This window comes from Ranitomeya imitator, chromosome 2 (assembly GCF_032444005.1).
Source record: "Ranitomeya imitator isolate aRanImi1 chromosome 2, aRanImi1.pri, whole genome shotgun sequence".
Classification (NCBI taxonomy): domain Eukaryota; kingdom Metazoa; phylum Chordata; class Amphibia; order Anura; family Dendrobatidae; genus Ranitomeya; species Ranitomeya imitator.
Window position 1 is genome coordinate 757017610 of NC_091283.1, and position 21106 is coordinate 757038715.

The window sequence follows — 21106 nt, forward strand, 5'->3', positions numbered from 1 at the left end:
AGGCCACTGCTGCCCGTGTACCCCTGGAACCAATTTAAAATTGCCTACAGCCATGTGTTATTATTTTAGGCCTTCGATGCCTGTCTGCGGTTACTCCTTACAATATGCCTCCACTGACCACACCACTGCTGCCCGTGTGCCCCTGGAACCAATTTAAAATTGCCTACAGCCTTGTGTTATTATTTTAGGCCTTCGATGCCTGTCTGCGGTCACTCCTTCCACTATGCCTCCACTGACCACACCACTGCTGCCCGTGTACCCCTGGAACCAATTTAAAATTGCCTACAGCCAGCCCAATTTTTTCATTTTAGGCCTTCGATGCCTGTTTGCGGTCACTCCTTCCACTAGGCCTCCACTGACCACACCACTGCTGCCCGTGTACCCCTGGAACCAATTTAAAATTGCCTACAGCCAGCCCAATTTTTTTATTCTAGGCCTTCGATGCCTGTCTGCGGTCCATTCTTTCCACTACTACTACACTGACCAGGCCACTGCTGCCCGTGTACCCCTGGAACCAATTTAAAATTGCCTACAGCCATGTGTTATTATTTTAGGCCTTCGATGCCTGTCTGCGGTCACTCCTTCCACTAGGCCTCCACTGACCACACCACTGCTGCCCGTGTACCCCTGGAACCAACATCAGAAAATATAAAAATAAGTATTTTGCTTATAAAAAAGAAAATACTGGAGAGATATCAAATGCAGACATTTTAACATTAAAAACAAACACATACAACAAAAATCTGGTACAGTACTAAAAATGGCCACCAGCTACAATAACTTTCTCCTGCAAGTAGTTAACTGAAAGGTTTTTTCAATTTAAAACACAGATATGGCATCCACCGAGTGTTGTCCTGTCGCGTCTTCTTTTTATTATTGCCAAGAAGATGCAAAACAATGAAAATAATAAAATCATTATTTACCAAAAAAATAGAGTAAGTCAAAACCACATTGCAAATAAACATTCATTACAAATAAAGAAGCAGGGCGCGTCCGAGGGTGATTATATACCTAATAAGAATATAATCACCCTCGTACGCGCCCTGCTTCTTTCCGACAGCCTTCCTTCCTAAGAATCAGCCCTTCCGTGGTGTAGAGAGAGGGTTTGTTACACTCCAAGGTGTTCTCCAGGTTGCCTTTCCAGAGCTTCGATCTTCCGGCTCTCGTTTAGTAGTTGTCGGAAAGTTGGCTACATTAGGCCTACAAATTGGGTATGGGGTGGAGAGAGATGGTGTGTTCCACTCCAAGGTGTTCTCCAGGTTGCCTTTCCAGAGCTTCGATCTTCCGGCTCTCGTTTAGTAGTTGTCGGAAAGTAGGCTGCATTAGGCCTACAAATTGGGTATGGGGTGGAGAGAGATGGTGTGTTACACTCCAAGGTGTTCCCCAGGTTTCCTTGCCATTGCTTCAGTCTTCCGACTCTCGTTTAGTAGTTGTAGAAAACTACACTGCATTAGGCCTAAAAAATGGGTATCGGGTGGAGAGAGATGGTGTGTTACACTCCAAGGTGTTCTCCAGGTTGCCTTTCCTGAGCTTCGATCTTCCAGCTCTCGTTTAGTAGTTCTTGGAAACTACACTGCATTAGGCCTACAAATTGGGTATGGGGTGTAGAGAGATGGTGTGTTCCACTCCAAGGTGTTCTCCAGGTTGCCTTTCCAGAGCTTCGATCTTCCGGCTCTCGTTTAGTAGTTGTCGGAAAGTAGGCTGCATTAGGCCTACAATTTGGGTATGGGGTGGAGAGAGATGGTGTGTTCCACTCCAAGGTGTTCTCCAGGTTGCCTTTCCAGAGCTTCGATCTTCCGGCTCTCGTTTAGTAGTTGTCGGAAAGTAGGCTGCATTAGGCCTACAAATTGGGTATAGGGTGGAGAGAGATGGTGTGTTACACTCCAAGGTGTTCCCCAGGTTTCCTTGCCATTGCTTCGGTCTTCCGACTCTCGTTTAGTAGTTGTAGAAAACTACACTGCATTAGGCCTAAAAAATGGGTATCGGGTGGAGAGAGATGGTGTGTTACACTCCAAGGTGTTCTCCAGGTTGCCTTTCCTGAGCTTCGATCTTCCGGCTCTCGTTTAGTAGTTCTTGGAAACTACACTGCATTAGGCCTACAAATTGGGTATGGGGTGTAGAGAGATGGTGTGTTCCACTCCAAGGTGTTCTCCAGGTTGCCTTTCCTGAGCTTCGATCGTCCGGCTCTCGTTTAGTAGTTCTTGGAAACTACACTGATTTAGGCCTACAAATTGGGTATGGGGTGTAGAGAGATGGTGTGTTCCACTCCAAGGTGTTCTCCAGGTTGCCTTTCCAGAGCTTCGATCTTCCGGCTCTCGTTTAGTAGTTGTCGGAAAGTAGGCTGCATTAGGCCTACAAATTGGGTATGGGGTGGAGAGAGATGGTGTGTTCCACTCCAAGGTGTTCTCCAGGTTGCCTTTCCAGAGCTTCGATCTTCCGGCTCTCGTTTAGTAGTTGTCGGAAAGTAGGCTGCATTAGGCCTACAAATTGGGTATGGGGTGTAGAGAGATGGTGTGTTCCACTCCAAGGTGTTCTCCAGGTTGCCTTTCCTGAACTTCTATCTTCAGGCTCTCATTAAATTGTGGTTAAACGGAACAACTGCATTTGGCGTACTAGTTGGTTTGGGGCCTACTATCGGTGTCTGCCACTCCTTGCTGTTCTCCTGGTTTCCTGTCCTGAAATTCCGTTTTCAGGCGCTCGTTAAGTAGTTGTTAATGTTAGACTGCATTTGGCCTACTAGTTGGGTTGGGGCCTACTATCGGTGTCTGCCACTCCTTGCTGTTCTCCTCCACTGAACAAAGCTGTGCCGCCTGTTTACTACGGTTGCCAATTTTGAACTGCATTTCGACTACTTACTGATTTGGGCCTACTCTCTGTGTCAGCCTCTCATTCCAGTTGTCCTCCACTGCAATGCCCCCTGGTTATTCCTGTGTTACCAATTTTGAACTGCATTTAGCCAACTTTATTCTTTGGGCCTATATCTGTGTTTCCTCCTCATCCTGCCCATTGCCCAGCCAGTGATAGATGAGTCTGCTGGTACATTGACCCATAACGCAACATTCCCCGTGCACGCTACACAACAACATTGTGACCCTGCTGAAAGTCAGGTTGCTCTTCCCGCATACCATACCACCTTACACGGGGACAAAGAGGAAGGTGCAGATGAAAGTGCAGGTTCCTTCATCAGGTGGGGGGAGGAATACTAGTTGGCGACGTCACTGGCACAGGGCCTCTCATAGTACGCAAAAGTGTTGCTGCCGGTGGGAGGCGCCCCCGCCGTGCAAACACACCGCTGTACTTTGAGGGGCCCTGTGCCAGTGCCAATGCCAACGAGTGGGCCCCCCCTGCTTGCTCAGGTTCACAGCACTTGCAAAGTTGAAATACTTACCTCTCCCTGCTCCACTGCCGTGACGTGGTCCAGATTTCCTGGGCCCACTAATTACTTGAACCAGCCCTACCCACCACAACTTTAGCCAAATGACCCCCAATTTCAAATGCCTTCCAATTATTATAAGGTAAATTACGCTTGACAAGCTTCATTAAGAAGAATGGATGGTTTTGACATTAAAATGGGCACTCTAGGTGTTTTCCTGGCCCCCACTCACTGCCGACTATGCTGCCCCATTGACTTGCATTGGGTTTCGTGTTTCGGTCGATCCCGACTTTACGTCATAATCGGCCGATTTCACTCGACCTGACTTTTGAGATAGTCGGGTTTCGCGAAACCCGGCTCGACTCTAAAAAGGTCAAGGTCGCTCAACTCTAGCCAGCACCATTCTGCTAGAGGAAAAAAAAAATATCTTCACCAAGAAGGCAGTGGCAGCGCCTGCGCAGAAGAAACTATCGGTGATCTGTTATCGGATTGCTGATAGATGATACTGCGCAGGCGCACCGGCGCCATTTTGTGAAAGAATAGTTTTTTTCTACAGAAATTTATATCCCTAAATAAAATAATTAAATGGATATTATAGATGCGACCATGCTACAATGCAGGCGTCTGCCTGATGAATGTGAATTTTTTTCCAAAACATATTATATTCAGTATGTAAAATAGGGGGCAGGTCAGTGAGGGATCAGTGATCTGTCATAAGCCATACAGATGAATAGCTATGCAGAGCACAACATAAAGACCCCCAGAGGCCGCCCCGGAGCAGGGGCATATCATTAACTCAAAACTGAAAATAAGGATTACACAGCAACCACAAGACGGATTTCATCAACCAAGGTTTCATTGTAATCAGTATAACGGCGCCGACCTGACACTGTCTGTAGGTTACTGTGCACAATCCTGCTGACAGGTTCCCTTTAACGTGTTGGGCCTATGACCTGTGATTGAGCAAGGGAGGTAATCACAGGAGGTAACTCAAGCCAAAGCTGGACCTGATGCCAGGGCAAGATCTATGTGGAAGAGGGAGTCATGAGCGTTAGTAAATCTGGAGTATGTCATAGACAAAGGGATGAGGGAGCGCCACACATCTATGAGGTCAAGGTCAGTCACCATACCCTGCAATAGCAAAGGGCATCCTCCTCAGCAACTGGGCTCAGTCCATATTTTTGTCCCAGTGTCACGCCGTTAACGGCGATAAAGGGGCAGGACGGCGTACTGGGACCCGCACCAGTCCCTGCCACTATAATGGGGCCCTGGCTTTCCCTTATGTCAGGGGTACCTATAATGGTTTGGAGGCCTGAGCCGCCAGCGTATCCCTGTCTCCTGTGCAGGCCCTATCAGTGGCCCCCTCTCCCCCCAAGGGAGGTGGACTGCACCAGTGTATAAATACGACAATTAAACAGGGTATACAGACAAGGCAATTAAAAGTCTCAAACTCACCAAATGCTCACACAACCACAGAGGAAACACAGAGAAGGGAAGAGAAGGAAAAAACTAGGAAGCAAAACAGGTTTAACATGCAACCAAAACAGCAGACACCAATCTCTGTAAATAAACCTCCAAGCTCCTAATACCACGCTCCTTCTCACTCTAAGCCAGGCAGCAGAACTGACCACTGACATCAGTTGTAGACAAAGCTGAGTCTATATAGGAGTGGAGATTACCAAAACCAAATCATCTGAGAGACATAGCTCTCAGTAACTTCAGTAACAAGGTTTAACTCCTGCCCGGCTGGCACAAGACAGCCAGATCAGAATTCAGGAGAAGAGTTTCTGTTCATCGTGTGTGAACGAGGCCCAGAGCGCTGCGGTTCTCTGGAACCTCTCCGTCACAGTAGCCCCGTGACACTCAGGTAGAGATAAAATCCTCGGTCCAGATTACTAGTGCAGTGCAATGTTGTAGCATAAAACCTATAACTTTGTGTATGTTTTTGAAAACAGAAAGATAAGTTGCAATTCAATAAAGGAGCAAATAATAGTAATGGCTGGCAATACCTAGATGCAGGAGGACCGCAGCAGTTGAGGGCTGACACTACACTCCTCTTCCAATTGGGGAGTGTAGCAGGAGGTCTTGGTCAGAGCGTGAGGCATTTGTCGTGGTTGTAGAACTCCAAGAGAGCCAGTAAAAGAAGTATACAATCCAACACAGAAAAGGGGATTTCACGGGATTCTCCCCCTACTTGGACAGAATCTGTCACCAAGTTTTTGCTCTGGTATTTGAAAGTATGATGTAGGGTTTCAAACCCTGATTTCAGCAATGTGTCACTTACTGGTCTGCACGCTGCCATTTTGGTACAATCACAGTTTCTCTGCTGAAGATCTAGCAGTGCTCAGAAAGCTGAGCTGTGTATAGCACTGCCCACACCACTCATTGTTAGCTTTCTGTGTATACTGTACCCTGATAAAAAGCTACTAAGTAGGGTGTGCTTGCACACAGCAGTTGACTAAGAGGCACGATACACCTAGTCCTCTACTGATGAGCTCCTGGAGATGGAACACAGATTTTATTCAAACAGCAACACACAGCCTAGTAAGTGACACATCACTAAAATCAGGCTCCCAGCCCCTACAGATTACATAGCAAAAAACTGACAGATTCTGTTTAACAGATGGTTCCTTTTTCTGAAGTCACACAGCATAGAGGCTGTCAGTCAAGCAGGAGGAGGCGGTGCTGGGCAGGGAGTAGAGCTGGAGTGACAGAGGCTACAGATCTACCATATCACTTTGCATATCAATTCAAGCTCTGATTTCTCAATAATGGAGGAATGGACTGGCCATGTTAAGGTATCCCTGGACTTGTCCATGACAGAGCTATATGCGCATATAAATAGCTTGTGGTGTGAAATCCTGCGGTGACCCCCTTTAACCGTTTGAGGCAACAAGTGCACATTTTGCAGGCCAGTGATTTATACAAAGCCCTGTTACGTTATATGTTCATACCTTTAGTTTGTGCTTGTACAATATGCACCAAGCGGCCGTGCATATTATCTAACAGTGAACACACACTTCATCCGCTGAATATTTTATAGCACAGATAAAACCAGTCCAGCTCCTCCAAGTCCCTGTCTCCAGCAGAGATCGCCAGTGGGTACTGGGATGATTCAGCCCAGCAGTATAAACGTATTGGCACGTTGCACACAGAACGCAGCCATGGCCGTATCTTAAGACACATCTAGTATTTATTTCCTTGGCCTTCTCCGTGAACCAAATAAATAAGCCAGGTCAGGAGGCCTCATCCTGATCTCCTGCCACATGTTGGGAACAGAGAAATGAGCTCTGGACATATGCTGGGGATGTAAATTGATGCAGATGATTTTTTTTTTTTTCTGCTCCATGCTTTTTACAAAAATTGATTCTGTCGCGTTCCCTCCCATGTATCCATCTGCCATTTCCCCCACAAAGCAGGATCCGAGACATATGGCTTCCTGAATAAATATCATGTGAATCTGTTTCTTCCTAGTGCCTTCTTTTTCCTATCTAGCACGACACATTGCCGTCCAGCCCCGAGAACAGAAGATGGAATAATGCACGTATTCCATTAGCGTGACATTACGGCTGCTCGCTGACGGCTGCTGTCTGATGCCAGCCGAGTACTAGAAAGCCGGAGATGTAATGCTCATCTAAATGAAGGCGCAAGGATCAGAATGCAAATGAAGAATCGCTCCTTCAGCTGAGAAGTGAAGAACTTCTGCGAAATCTTTTAACTTTGCAAATCATTTATAAATCTCACTCTGAAAGGTCACAGGCTGGACAGGATATATTTTCTGTATTAAAAAAAATCAATAAATCTGAAGAACAAGTAATATCATTTCACATTAGATTAATCACACAGAAATCACTCATAGCATGGGAAGATAAAAGAGGCTCAGAAACCGTCCTCTGCAGTACGGTAACAGAACCATCCAGGGTGTGCGCACAGGAATCCCAAAACGGAAGCAAGCCTGCCACTCACAATGCATTACATAGGTAAAGGGTATTCCCATCTCAATATGTAATAATATTAGGAAATAGCTCCAATTAGAAATATAGCATAGTTCTTCTGATTCGCTATGTCGCTTACCCCATGTGCAGGGCATTGCAGTAGCTTGGGTATCCATAGTTACGACCACACCCTATAGTGTCAGTTAGTTAGCTGCTAGTGGTCGTAATTGTGGAATACAAACTTATAAAACAGGGGCTGCTGGGAGAAAATAAAGATATATCCGCCCCACAGCTGCTCACTTTCAGTTATCGGAGTGGTGCAGGGAGCGGCTACAGTCACCCCTCTCTCTATGTAATGACTCTCTATCATTTTGATCAATAGCCAGCTCTGCCCCAGAGGGGGCTGGAAATCAAGGAGCAGGGGAAGTGATTACAGAGCGCTCACTGTGTAGTGAGCAGTGATTGTCACAGCTCCATGTATTACTCCAGTGACTGGAAGGGGGCAGCTGTGGGGAGAAAACAATCTTCTTTTCTCCCTTTAGCCGCTGCTCCAGTAAGATTGTAAGCTCTCACGAGCAGGCTCGTCTGATTTTGCTTTAATTATTGTATTATTTTGAACGTTGTTACTTATGACTTGTGTATGAGCTGTTAAATTGTAAAGCGCTGCGGAATACGCTGCCGCTATATAAAAAGATTATTATTATTATTATTATTAAGATGATTAAAATGCTATTTACCTGCAGATGAACACTATACCTGCAGGTGAAAATGTTTTTTTGAAGGCGACACGGATGTTATCCACTTTAAACGTTATCCTCATTGGTCCCATGGTTTGGTAATAAAAAAAAATTTATACTCACCTACCAAACCGGCACCAACCGCCCCTATATTCTCACTTCTGAGTTCTCCTCCAGTTTCAGAGCATAAAAATCTGAAGGTGGAGCCACGTTACAGCTGCAGTTTTCACATTCCCACGTTTTTGAACATGACACTCCCTCCAGATGTTGGAGCCCCAAGACTGGGGGAACACAAAATAGCGAGTACAGAGAACTGGTGCCGGTTCACTAGGGGAGTGTTGAGAATAACTTTTTGCCATTGAAAATAACTTTTAAAGAAGCAGTCCCATGAAAGTGTTTATCCTAATAATATATTGCAGTCATCATATTACATAGCCCTGTGTAATTACAATTGCTCATTTTGCCTTTCTATCCAGATAATTCTTCTTTTTTACTCTGCTCTATGTAGAAACAGGAATTCTCTTTTCCCTCCATTTATCATTCCCATCTTCAACTCCTGAACCAGCTGCTCCACTCCTGCCCCCTGTCACAGACTTTTGCTGTGACTTATGAGTAATGCAGGGAAAATTTACCTCCTGTTTCTACAAAGAGCTTAGAAGGATTCAGCTAGTCAGTTTTTAATCATGTGATGTCATACACCTAATGGAAAACAGATGAATCAGCTGGATAGAAAGGCAAAATGAGCAATTGTAAGTACACAGTGCTATAGAATATGACTGCAATATATTATTAAGATAAAAGTTTTGATGGGAGGAGGGCTTCTTAAAGTAGGGAAAAACTACTTTAATGCAACTTTCTGTGGCACAATTACTGTATATTGTCAATACATGACAAATATATAGTTAGCTTACCTGGTATACACCTTTCCATTTACTCCCCATTTTTCATTTTGTCAAAATCACAAATGTACCCTGTGACTTCTTTTGAAGTCACAGATACGTTTCTTCCCCCTCCCTCTCATGGTCCACAGGGGTCAATTTTGGAACTGCAAAAAAATCTTCCAAGTAATTGTGCTTGACTCATGAAAGGGTCAGGGAATGGGATGTGTCTGTGAATTCTACAATCACTTTCCGAAAACTCATAGACTGTTGCAGCCAGCTGGGAAACCAAGGAGCATAGAAGCTGCAGGAATATCATTCATCAGGAGGGCACCAGGGATGTTGATTTGACATCATTTACATTTTGGACTGAAGGATGGCTGTAAAAAGGCTGAAGGACAAGGTTCATGAAAATGAAAGTGGCTGTCTCCCTCTCTCATCATACACACTGTTAAGCCATATAAATGTCAGGGAAGGAGACCCCCACTGGGGAATTGTCCATCTATGAGCCAGAGAGGACAGCTAATCAGCAGTGGGTCTGGCTCTGGCATCACCAGTATGACTGTGCTACATGGACAGCCATGTAATATATTCCTATAGAGTATCCTTTGGTTATAAAATGACACACTGTGTGCATGTAGTCACCACTGGAATGGGTTTAGGTGATCACTACATATGTCTACAACTATGAGAGTCAATATGTCTATAGATCTCAACCCCATAGAAAACCTTTGGAGGGAGTTGAAAGTCCACGTTGCCCAGTAACAGGCCCAAAACATCACTGCTCTAGAGGAGATCTGCATGGAGGAATGGGCCAACATACCACCAACAGTGTGCCAACCTTGTGAAGACTTACAGAAAGCGTTTGACCTCGGTCATTGCCAACAAAGGATATATAACAACATATTGAGATGAACTTTTGTTAATTACCAAATACTTATTTTCCATCATAATTTGAGAAATAAATCTTGCCAAATCAGACAGTGATTTTCTGGATTTGTTTTCTCATTTTGACTCTCATAGTTGAGGTCTACTTATGATGTCAATTACAGGCCTCTCTCATCTTTTTAAGTGGGAGAACTTGCACAATTGTTGGATGACTAAATACTTTTTTTCCCGCACTGTAAGTTACAGAGGCAGCCATCCGCTGCCCAGCTGGTCGTGTCTAAGTACTCAAAGGGATAGTACAAGTTATATAAGTTATCCTAAATTAATAACTTATTGATCGTTAGCACCGAAATGATCCAGAAAACGTAGCTCTGCAGAGCCCCCTGTGAATGGAGCAGAGGTTGAGCATGTGCTCCACAGCTTCTTTTATTCTTTATGGGACCACCTGAGATGTCAAGTACTCAGTCATTCCATTCAGACATGGGCTGTGCACAACTTTTCTCAAGATCAGTGAAGGTCCAGGGATCAAGACGTTATCCCCTATCACTGAGATGACTGACATCCTTGGTTCACCCCTTATAGACCAGGTGGACACTAGACGATCATCTTGGAGGCTACCAGGACTGCATACGCTGATCACTCAGATGAAAGGCAATGCAAAACCCTTTTAATGATGTTAATGTATAGACATATTAACTCTCATAGTTGTGGTCTACCTATGATGATGTCAATTACAGGCATCTATCATCTTTTTAAGTGGGAGAACTTGCACAATTGGTGGCTGACTAAATACTTTTTTTTCCCCACTGTACATGCTCATTTCAGCCGAGTGTGTTCTCAATCAGGACATGGGAGTAATCCACCTCTGGAAGCAGCTTATGCCCAAGGGTCATATAGAGTTCAAAATCTCGCTCCATTCCACCTCCCCCCAACATCTGCCGAACTAACACCCGCTAACAACTAGTAGAGATAACTTTGCACAATTAGCAGATTTGTGTGATATTAGCTCGATGTGTACAGCCACGATAAAGAGTACCCCTCACTAGTCCACATACCCTCAATATCCACATGTGCAGCCAGTCAGAGATGGCACCGGTTATCGCGAGATCTTCCTCTTCTGACAAAACAAGTGCTGTGGGTGCATTACAAAAGTTATCAGTCAGCACGCTGGGATCCTACAACTCTGAACTTCAGACCTGAGTTTTCAAACTTCGGCGGTCTTTTTTGAGGCAGTTTAGGAAAACATTTATTTATTATTTTTAATTAGGTTTATTTAGTAAAGTTTTTAGCATGTGGCTGCCTATTCTTTCCTTAAATAAAACAGGCAGACAAATACCAGACATAGGTACTCACTAAGAGATGCAGAAAGTTGCCAACATGTGGATATGGAGTGTAAAGAGGACGTGACATCAGACTTCTGAATGCAAGCTGCAAACCTCATTAAACAGATCTCTAAGACCTCATGAGACTGGTGTATTTACTGGGAAAATCCATTTCAGAATGGTGGTATAATTCTGACAATAAGATGAACATTTTATGAATCCATCTATAGAGAAAAATTTTCTGGTGTATAAGATGACTGGGCGTATAAGACGACCCCCAACTTTTCCATATAAAATATGGAATTTGGGATATGCCCGCCGTATAAGACGGGGGTCATCTTATACGCCCAGTCATCTTATACGGCGTGTGGTTCCCAGGGTCTGGAGGAGAGGAGTCTCTCCTTCAGGCCCTGGGATCCATATTCATGTAAAAAATAAAGAATAAAAATAAAACATGGATATACTCACCCTCGGACGGCCCCTGGCTCTCAGCGCTGCGAGCGTCTGCCTCCGTTCCTAAGGAATGCAGTGAGTGAAGGACCTTCAATGATGTCGTGGTCACATGAGCGGTGACCTGAGGATCGCTCCCTGCACACGCCGTACCCGGCGTATAAGACGACCCCCGTCATTTGGGACAATTTTTAGGGGTCAAAAAGTCGTCTTATACGCCGGAAAATACAGTATTTGTATTGCGCTTTTCTCACAAAGGACTCGCAGCGCAATGAGAACGCATGAGGTTAAACCTTAAAGGGTTTGATCCCAACTTCACTCTTCTAGCACATGTTCCTCGTCCTCCCAGTTTCCTACTTTCTGGGGTGGGGAGGGATGTACGCTCCTTATTATTGACAGTTGACATTGGGGATCTGTGGCATGGTTGAGCCTCTACAGCATCAGAGGAGAGCAGGGACAAGGAAGCAGGACAGATCCAAGACCTTCCAAGTGCTTTGCTCCTCACTTGGAAGACCAGCCATCACTTCCACCCAGCAGCAGTGGCCAGTATCCTGGGCAAAAAAGAGTAAACTATAAAATAAAAAAAAACCCTAAACCTATGATAATAGCAATGACTTTTAATCAGGAGTAAGGCTTCTTTCACACTAGCGTCGGAATCTCCCCGTCGCAATGCGTCGGAATCTCCCCGTCGCAATGCGTCGGGGAGAGATTCCGACGCTAGCGTTTAACGCTTTGCACAATGGGTGCAGCGGATGCATTTTTCCGGCGCATCCGCTGCCCCATTGTAAGGTGCGGGGAGGTGGGGGCGGAGTTCCGGCCGCGCATGCGCCGTCGGAAAAAGTGGTCTGTCGGGAGAAAAAAACGTTACATGTAGGTTTTTTTTTTCCCGACGGTCCGCCAAAGCACGACGCATCCGTCGCAAGACGGATGCGAAGTGTACAAATCCGTCGCAAATGCGTCGCCAATAGAAGTCTATGGGGAAAAAACGCATCCTGCAAGCACTTTTGCAGGATGCGTTTTTTCTGCAAAACGACGCATTGTGACGGATTTACAAAAAACGCTAGTGTGAAAGTACCCTAAACTGCAAAGATGCGTGTTTTCACAAGAACTTTGAAATTTTTTCCCATTTAAAAAATGATTAGCATAACCATACAGACGTGGAATTTCAAAGTAAGTACACCCTCCTCATCAGGTCTAAGACATCAATTTATTAATGCATATAGTATAAGAAAATAGGAGATAAGGTCGTAAATGGCAGGTAGGTGTCACCGAGGTGGCTGTCTTCGGTGATGTAAGCTCCTGAGGAAAGTGCACCAGTAACAGTAGGATACTAAGATGGTTTTATTTTGACTAGATTTTGGGTCCTGGATTTAGGAGCGGCCAAAAGAGCCTAGGTGGGAAAGGTAGTTCCTATGCTCCAGTCTGACTCTTACAGACCTAATAACAGACAGATTGGGTTGTGCTCAGGCTGGAGAAAGACAGTGCACGGAGGATAGTCTATGGTAGAGTCTGAGAAGTGCCTGTGACAGCAAGTTGGTGAGACTGTTTGATTTGTTTTGCCTTACTCAAATAGTGACTGTTTTGTTATTCATTTGTGCTGAAGAAAGCCGTTTTCCATTTTGGAGCTGAAAAGTTCATGAAGTACAATAAACTTTATTTTATTTTGATTAAAACTGCTTGCCTGTGAGTTTCCAAGCGACGACCAGTGAGCCGAATCCCCCACAATAGTTTGTTGTGAAAACTGGAGACAAATCTACTGAGCTGTGAAGCAATAGATACGATTGTTTGACGTCTTACCTTGGAGCATTTTGACAAAACTTCTTCTCTAAACTGGGAGAACTTATCCTGGATCTCTGGATGGTTGAGAGCGAAGGACAAGAAGTGGGTGAATGGCTGCTTCTTTCTGAATGTCTCTGCCAATAATTCAATGCGAGTCCTTGCAGAAATAACCCCATTGCGTTTCTGTCCAGTAATCACTGAAAGAAAATAAATGTGAAAAATATATCAGTCCAGTATAAATTTCCTTAAAGTATATTTTACAATATACATCTTAGCTTTTGACTCCCTTGGATCCACTGAACATGAGCTGATGCAGGATGGTTCACCCTATGGTGCCTTACTGACTGTAGGCCAAGAGGGGAGACCACCTATGGATCCCAAACAAGAGCCTATGAGAAAACTGCCTGGCTCCCCGGTCCCTGTCCTTGTCTGCATAGCTCTGCATCCCCTATCCTTGTCTGCATGGCTCCCCGGTCCCTGTCCTTGTCTGCATAGCTCTGCATCCCCCATCCTTGTCTGCATGGCTCCCCGGTCCCTGTCCTTGTCTGCCTGGCTCCCCGGTCCCTGTCCTTGTCTGCATAGCTCTGCATCCCCTATCCTTGTCTGCATGGCTCCCCGGTCCCTGTCCTTGTCTGCATGGCTCCCCGGTCCCTGTCCTTGTCTGCCTGGCTCCCCGGTCCCTGTCCTTGTCTGCATAGCTCTGCATCCCCTATCCTTGTCTGCATGGCTCCCCGGTCCCTGTCCTTGTCTGCATGGCTCCCCGGTCCCTGTCCTTGTCTGCATAGCTCTGCATCCCCTATCCTTGTCTGCATGGCTCCCCGGTCCCTGTCCTTGTCTGCCTGGCTCCCCGGTCCCTGTCCTTGTCTGCATAGCTCTGCATCCCCTATCCTTGTCTGCATGGCTCCCCGGTCCCTGTCCTTGTCTGCATGGCTCCCCGGTCCCTGTCCTTGTCTGCATAGCTCTGCATCCCCTATCCTTGTCTGCATGGCTCCCCGGTCCCTGTCATTGTCTGCATGGCTCCGCACCCCTATCCTTGTCTGCATGGCTCCCCGGTCCCTGTCCTTGTCTGTATGGCTCCGCATCCCCTATCCATGTCTGCATGGCTCCGCACCCCTATCCTTGTCTGCATGGCTCCCCGGTCCCTGTCCTTGTCTGCATGGCTCCGCACCCCTATCCTTGTCTGCATGGCTCCCCGATCCCTGTCCTTGCCTGCCTGGCTCCGCATCCCCTATCCTTGTCTGAATGGCTCCCCTGTCCCTGTCATTGTCTGCATGGCTCCGCATCCCCTATCCTTGTCTGCATGGCTCCGCATCCCCTATCCTTGCTTGCATGGCTCCGCACCCCTATCCTTGTCTGCATGGCTCCCCGGTCCCTGTCCTTGTCTGCATGGCTCCGCACCCCTATCCTTGTCTGCATGGCTCCCCGATCCCTGTCCTTGTCTGCCTGGCTCCGCATCCCCTATCCTTGTCTGAATGGCTCCCCCGTCCCTGTCATTGTCTGCATGGCTCCGCACCCCTATCCTTGTCTGCATGGCTCCCCGGTCCCTGTCCTTGTCTGTATGGCTCCGCATCCCCTATTCTTGTCTGCATGGCTCCGCACCCCTATCCTTGTCTGCACGGCTCCCTGGTCCCTCTCCTTGTCTGCATGGCTCCCCGGTCCCTGTCCTTTTCTGCATGGCTACCCGGTCGCTGTCCTTGTCTGCATGGCTCTGCATCCCCTATCCTTGTCTGCATGGCTCCCCGTTCCCTGTCCTTGTCTGCATGGCTTCCCGGTCCCTGTCCTTGTCTGCATGGCTCTGCATCCCCTATCCTAGTCTGCATGGCTTCCCGGTCCATGTCCTTGTCTGCATGGCTCTGCATCCCCTATCCTTGTCTGCATGGCTCCCCGGTCCCTGTCCTTGTCTGTATGGCTCCACATCCCCTATCCTTGTCTGCATGGCTCCGCACCCCTATCCTTGTCTGCATGGCTCCGCACCCCTATCCTTGTCTGAATGGCTCCCCCGTCCCTGTCATTGTCTGCATGGCTCCGCATCCCCTATCCTTGTCTGCATGGCTCCGCATCCCCTATCCTTGTCTGCATGGCTCCCCGGTCCCTGTCCTTGTCTGCATGGCTCCCCGGTCCTTGTCCTTGTCTGCATGGCTCCGCATCCCCTATCCTTGTATACATGGCTCCTCCATTGCTGTCCTTGTATACATGGCTCCCCCATCGCTCTCCCTGTATGCATGGCTCCTTATCCCCGTCCTTGTATGAATATTTCCTTTTAAAAAAAAAAAAAAGATCCTACTCACCTTCCTGCGCGTCCTGGCTGCATCTCGTTCTGGCGCCAGCAGCTCTTTGATCACTTTGATTCCATTTTTTTGTGTGTTAGGTAAATGCTACATTTTTGGTGCGTTTTATATATTTTTTTTTATGGCATTCATTGTATGGGTTATGGTACACTTTTTCATTGCTTAGGCCACCCTAGATGCGGCAATACTAAATGTGTCCTTTTTTGTTTAGTTTTTGTGTTTGTTTGTTTTTACACAAAGCAGCAGTTTTAGTGGCAAAATATTTTTCAGTAATTTTTTCTTTTCTTTTTATTTACTTTTTCACTCTATGGGACTTTTACTTGCCTGCGGAGTCTATCCCTCCTCCCGGACGCCGTTCACCGTCCACCTGCATCATCCACATAGCCAGACGAAATCTCACACCTGCGCACTTTGCGCTGCCCTATTGCGTGCCAGGCCTAAAACATAAGGGATAGACTCCGCAGCAAATGGACCAAACCATCAGTATTTACATAAAGCACGGGAGAAGTTCAAAAGGTTTTTGGGGGGTATACAGGGGGGTCAAGGGTTATATACCCCTTTATGGAATGAAGCACAGCTGCTAGTCTTAGTTTAGACTAAACTGGTGACAGGTACTTTCCAAGGACAGCTCTACGCCTGAAACGTGTTGGATTTTGCCTTGATGCAATATTATTAATGTACCTGGAACCTTGTACGCTGTACTGATAAATTGGTGAAGTTTTATACCCAAACGGCTGGACACCTTTGTTTGCTTTGTCTTTATTTCAGGCCAAACAGGGGCTTTTATTTCTGTGCCAAGGATCCTAGCAGATAATCTACGGGAGCTCGTGATCTTGGTACTTTGCTTGTTAGATCCTGCCTATTGCAGAGTATTACAGGCCACTACAGCTGCCTAACCTGAAGGTCATTTCCTGGCCTTGGCTTGCTATGGCAATTACTGCCAAAATGCTAATAGGCTTATAAAGTGAGTCCCTTCCCTCAAATAACCATCTAAATACTGCTGTAACTATTGACAGCGGCATATAAGGGGTTAAAATGGCCTCTAGTAGTGCTAATATCCACCATGGCTGTGGCAGCAGGGTGTCAGATATGGTATAGAGCTGACACCCACACACTGCAGATGGTGCCAGCGTCATCATCATGTCGTACATGTGACAAGTCAGGGGCACTTCGGAGCCTCGAGGGCTATAGATGACAGCATCAGGGGCCGCATGTGGCCACTAGTTTGTCACCACTGAGGCCAATTTTCCTGTGACAATCTTGCAGTTCCATCATATATTGCGATTGACACTGTATACAGAGCTCCTGTGTATAATGTCACCGGTGATCACTGTATTACCTGTACACAGACACTGCATACTAAGTACAGATCTCCTGTGTATAATGGCACTTAAGGTGATATTAGTATTGTGGGTTTCTTTTTGTTAATGATCAGTATTGTAGTATTCAGTCACTATGTGGTGGTAATATGATGTCCGGCTATGGTGTGGCATTATTTGTTCCTTGTATGTGCTATTATTTGATCACCATGTGGTGGTAATATGAGGTCTGGTCATGGTGTGGTATTATTCAGTCACCATGTGGTGGTAATATGTGGTCTGGTCATGGTGTGGTATCATTTGGTCACTATGTGGTGGTAATATGTGGTCTGGTCATTTTGCAGTTCGCCTCAGGCAGCAGAGAGGCTATGTTCACCCCTGATTGCGAACGTTAACCATCTCCTTTGAGAGGACCACCCCTCTAAAAGGCAATGCCATTTTAATCTCTCTGTTGACCCTTTCGTTACCTGCTACATAGCTCTGTTTGATGACTTTTTACCCTTCTGTTGACAACAAGACAGCATTCCCATTACAAGAGACGACTTACTAACAGGCTAAAGAGCCAGACACTGAACAAGGTAACCAAGGGGTTAATGGAAGAACAAATATTTTAAAAAAATCTATTGTTAACATGTTTATTCCAATATGTATGCAAATCATAGAATGAAATGTAATTAATGTCTAATTAAGCACAGGAGGTATGACAGCAGCGGAGGGAACAGAATTATCATTTTCGTGCTGACAACAGAAAAAAAACAATATTTTCTTACACAAAGGATTTTTTTTTAAGGTGCGCTCATCATAAGTAGACAAGGTTGCGCTACTTTTCGAACAGGGGATTAAAAACAAATCTGTGGAAACTTCCTACAAGTCTAATGTTTCACGCTGAACTGCAATTGCCGAAGCAATAAAATCCCCCGTTTCATTCATTACAAACAATGGTGGAAGGGCCAGTTCCTAATTGAATCACTTTTTTTCCCTGTGATTAAAAATGGAACATTTTTGCTTGCGTCTTCCATTTTAGCAGCTTAATCTTAATTTAAGCAATTTCTCCCAGCCAAATAGATGAAACCAATCATATAAAATATTACTAGTCATACATTGAAAACTCATTTTAATTGCTTTTTATGTATCATGGATACCGCTCCAATTTACAAAGGCTTACAGACTTGCTGCAAAGAGGAAAATTTGTGTATCTGCCTGCAAGTAAAATATAAAAAAAGGGAACAACTTTTTCATAGGACTATTACAAATATCCAACCATTTTGCGTATAAAGCTCCTGCACAGAACAGTGTGTCTCCATGGTAACAGACTACAAACAAACCCTGTGTAGTCAGATCCTGCAGTCATGTGCTCTTTCAATGGTCTACTAATCTTGGTAACCTACTGAATGCTATTGGTAGACGTACACGTGACAGCAATTCGCTATAGAAAACAAGACTATTTGCTTTAGATACTTTGAAACAGCAAGAAAATGATTACAATAGCCTTTCCAAAAGTCGTTAATTCAGATTGATAGCACCCAAAAATACAAGATCTTCAGTGCGCATGTACTAGCAAATAAAATTACATCCATGCCGCAATGTTTGAAAGAGAGATGACGTAAAAATAATGCATTCATTAGGATGCATCCACTAGCGCCAATTTTAGTGCAAAGAATTATCATTTAAGATGCCATATTATAGGAAATTATGTTGAGTGAATTCATTACCACAAATAATAAATACAATCAACTTTAATCCCAATTATAAGCAGCCAGCTGAAAAAGCAGCAGTGGTTTCCAAAAAGCAGTTTATTTGTTGTATCAGTGCTCCACCTGGTGGTCAGAGGGCAAAACACACTGCAATGATCAACGTTCAGAGTTCCATTTTTTCCATAGAAAAAAAAAATATGATCAATGAAGAAATCAATAGTTCATAAGGGAGAAATCATTATAAAATATCTTAGAAGATGTGTTACATGCCAAAATAAGTAATAAAGGTATTGCCATGAATCACATTCAAACATGGAGGATCAGAAAGCGGATTTTACAAAACAACCTGTGATGTTATTACATTGATCTCTTAGAGATGATGAATACTTACTTTTAAAATCTATGTTGGAATGGCTGGATGATACTTTTCCTTCTGAATAGGTCTAGCTGGACTCCTAAGCAGCTGATTTTAATAATGAGAATATACAGCCATTCTACTATGGGTTTTCAAAATAAGTACTCTAGTCTCATCAGGTCTAGAAGACATACACAACATGTATCTATTGTGCAATCTGGTGACAGATACTTGGACAGCTGCCTATTTGGTTTCTATCAGAAGCTGACCATGTTTAGTCGGACTGCGCTGCGGGCATGGAGAGCCTTGGGTTTCCAAAATGGTTTTTATTAAAACCAACGTATTTTTGCACCAGAATGGAGTTTTTCTCAGGTTATAATAACCATGTGGTCACTTGGCTTTTATACCTTGAGAAAGGCGCCGGTCTGCTATGTTATTAATAAAAACCATTTTGGAATCCTAAGACTCTCCTTTCCCGCAGCGCAGCCCGACTAAACATGCCAGCTTCCATTTTTACCATTATACCTGTGGAAATCCATATCCCCCAGCCACGGGGCAGCAGCGGCTTTCCACGCCTTTATGGGTGCTGTGCCTATACTCACCCCTAGGGGAGTGCTGCCATAGATTATATCCCTTACCCGACGGTATTGCCCCATTTTGGGTGTGCTTCTGTCCCTCTCCGGGGCTTATCACTTTGGTTTGTACTATCACAACAGTGATTTTTCTATGGGGAAAAAATTGAAAGGAAACCGCAAGGTGTAGACAGGTAATAGTGAAGGCTGAGATTTTAGGAATTTGCAATATTGTCCAGTCTTACGTCGGGCATCTCCCTGAGCGTGCAGGACACAGAAAAAGGAGGAGAACATTCTGGAGTCTGAGACATTGTAATATTCAAACCACAGCAGTGAGGGGTGCTACTTCAAGGTGCGGATAATGTGGATGATTCTTCACGAGGTACGTGGCGCCGTGGCTGGCTTTCAAACTGAGGAGGTGGCACTGTGTCTGTGTTCTGCAATCAAAGGTGGTAAAAAGGGGGTATTGCATCTGGCTCTACACAACGACCACTGCAACTGGCACTGCACTATGGGCAGGGCACTGGAGATGGCTCTGTACTAAAGGCAGGGCACTGGAGACAGCTCTGCACTAGCCCAAAGGTACTGGAGACAGCTCTGGACTAGCCCAAAGGTACTGGAGACAGCCCTGCAATAGCCCAAAGGCACTGGAGACAGCTCTGCACTAGCCCAAAGGTACTGGAGACAGCTCTGCACTAGCCCAAAGGTACTGGAGACAGCTCTGCACTAGCCCAAAGGTACTGGAGACGGCTCTGCAATAGCCCAAAGGTACTGGAGACGGCTCTGCACTAGCCCAAAGGTACTGGAGACGGTTCTGCACTAGCCCAAAGGTACTGGAGATGGCTCTGCACTAGCCCAAAAGTACTGGAGACGGCTCTGCACTAGCCCAAAGGTACTGGAGACGGCTCTGCACTAGCCCAAAAGTACTGGAGACGGCTCTGCACTAGCCCAAAGGCACTGGAGACGGCTCTGCACTAGCCCAAAGGCACTGGAGATGGCTCTGCACTAGCCCAAAGGCAATGGAGACGGCTCTGCACTAGCCCAAAGGCAATGAAGACGGCTCTACAATAGCCCAAAGGCACTGGAGATGGCTCTGCACTAGCCCAAAGGCACTGGGGATGGCTCTGCACTAGCCCAAAGGCACTGGAGATGGCTCTGCACTAGCCCAAAGGCAATGGAGACGGCTCTGCACTAGCCCAAAGGCACTGGAGATGGCTCTGCACTAGCCCAAAGGCACTGGAGATGGCTCTGCACTAGCCCAAAGGCAATGAAGACGGCTCTACAATAGCCCAAAGGTACTGGAGATGGCTCTGCACTAGCCCAAAGGTAATGGAGATGGCTCTGCAATAGCCCAAAGGCACTGGAGACGGCTCTGCAATAGCCAAAAGGCACTGGAGACGGATCTGCACTAGCCCAAAGGCATTGGAGACAGCTCTGCACTAGCCCAAAGGCACTGGAGATGGATCTGCACTAGCCCAAAGGCAGTGAAGACAGCTCTGCACTAGACCAAAGGTAC

At 45.8% G+C, this 21106-nt stretch overlaps 1 protein-coding gene across 2 annotated transcripts in view; it reads right to left on the bottom strand.

The window, feature by feature from the left end:
- Positions 1-21106, bottom strand: part of ASCC1 (activating signal cointegrator 1 complex subunit 1) — a 357683-nt gene that overhangs the window by 311165 nt on the left and 25412 nt on the right. For both annotated transcript variants that reach the window (XM_069753318.1, XM_069753319.1), the window contains exon 6: positions 13381-13559. In XM_069753318.1, coding sequence (XP_069609419.1) covers positions 13381-13559 — 179 coding nt within the window. The remainder of the gene's footprint in view (positions 1-13380; positions 13560-21106) is intronic.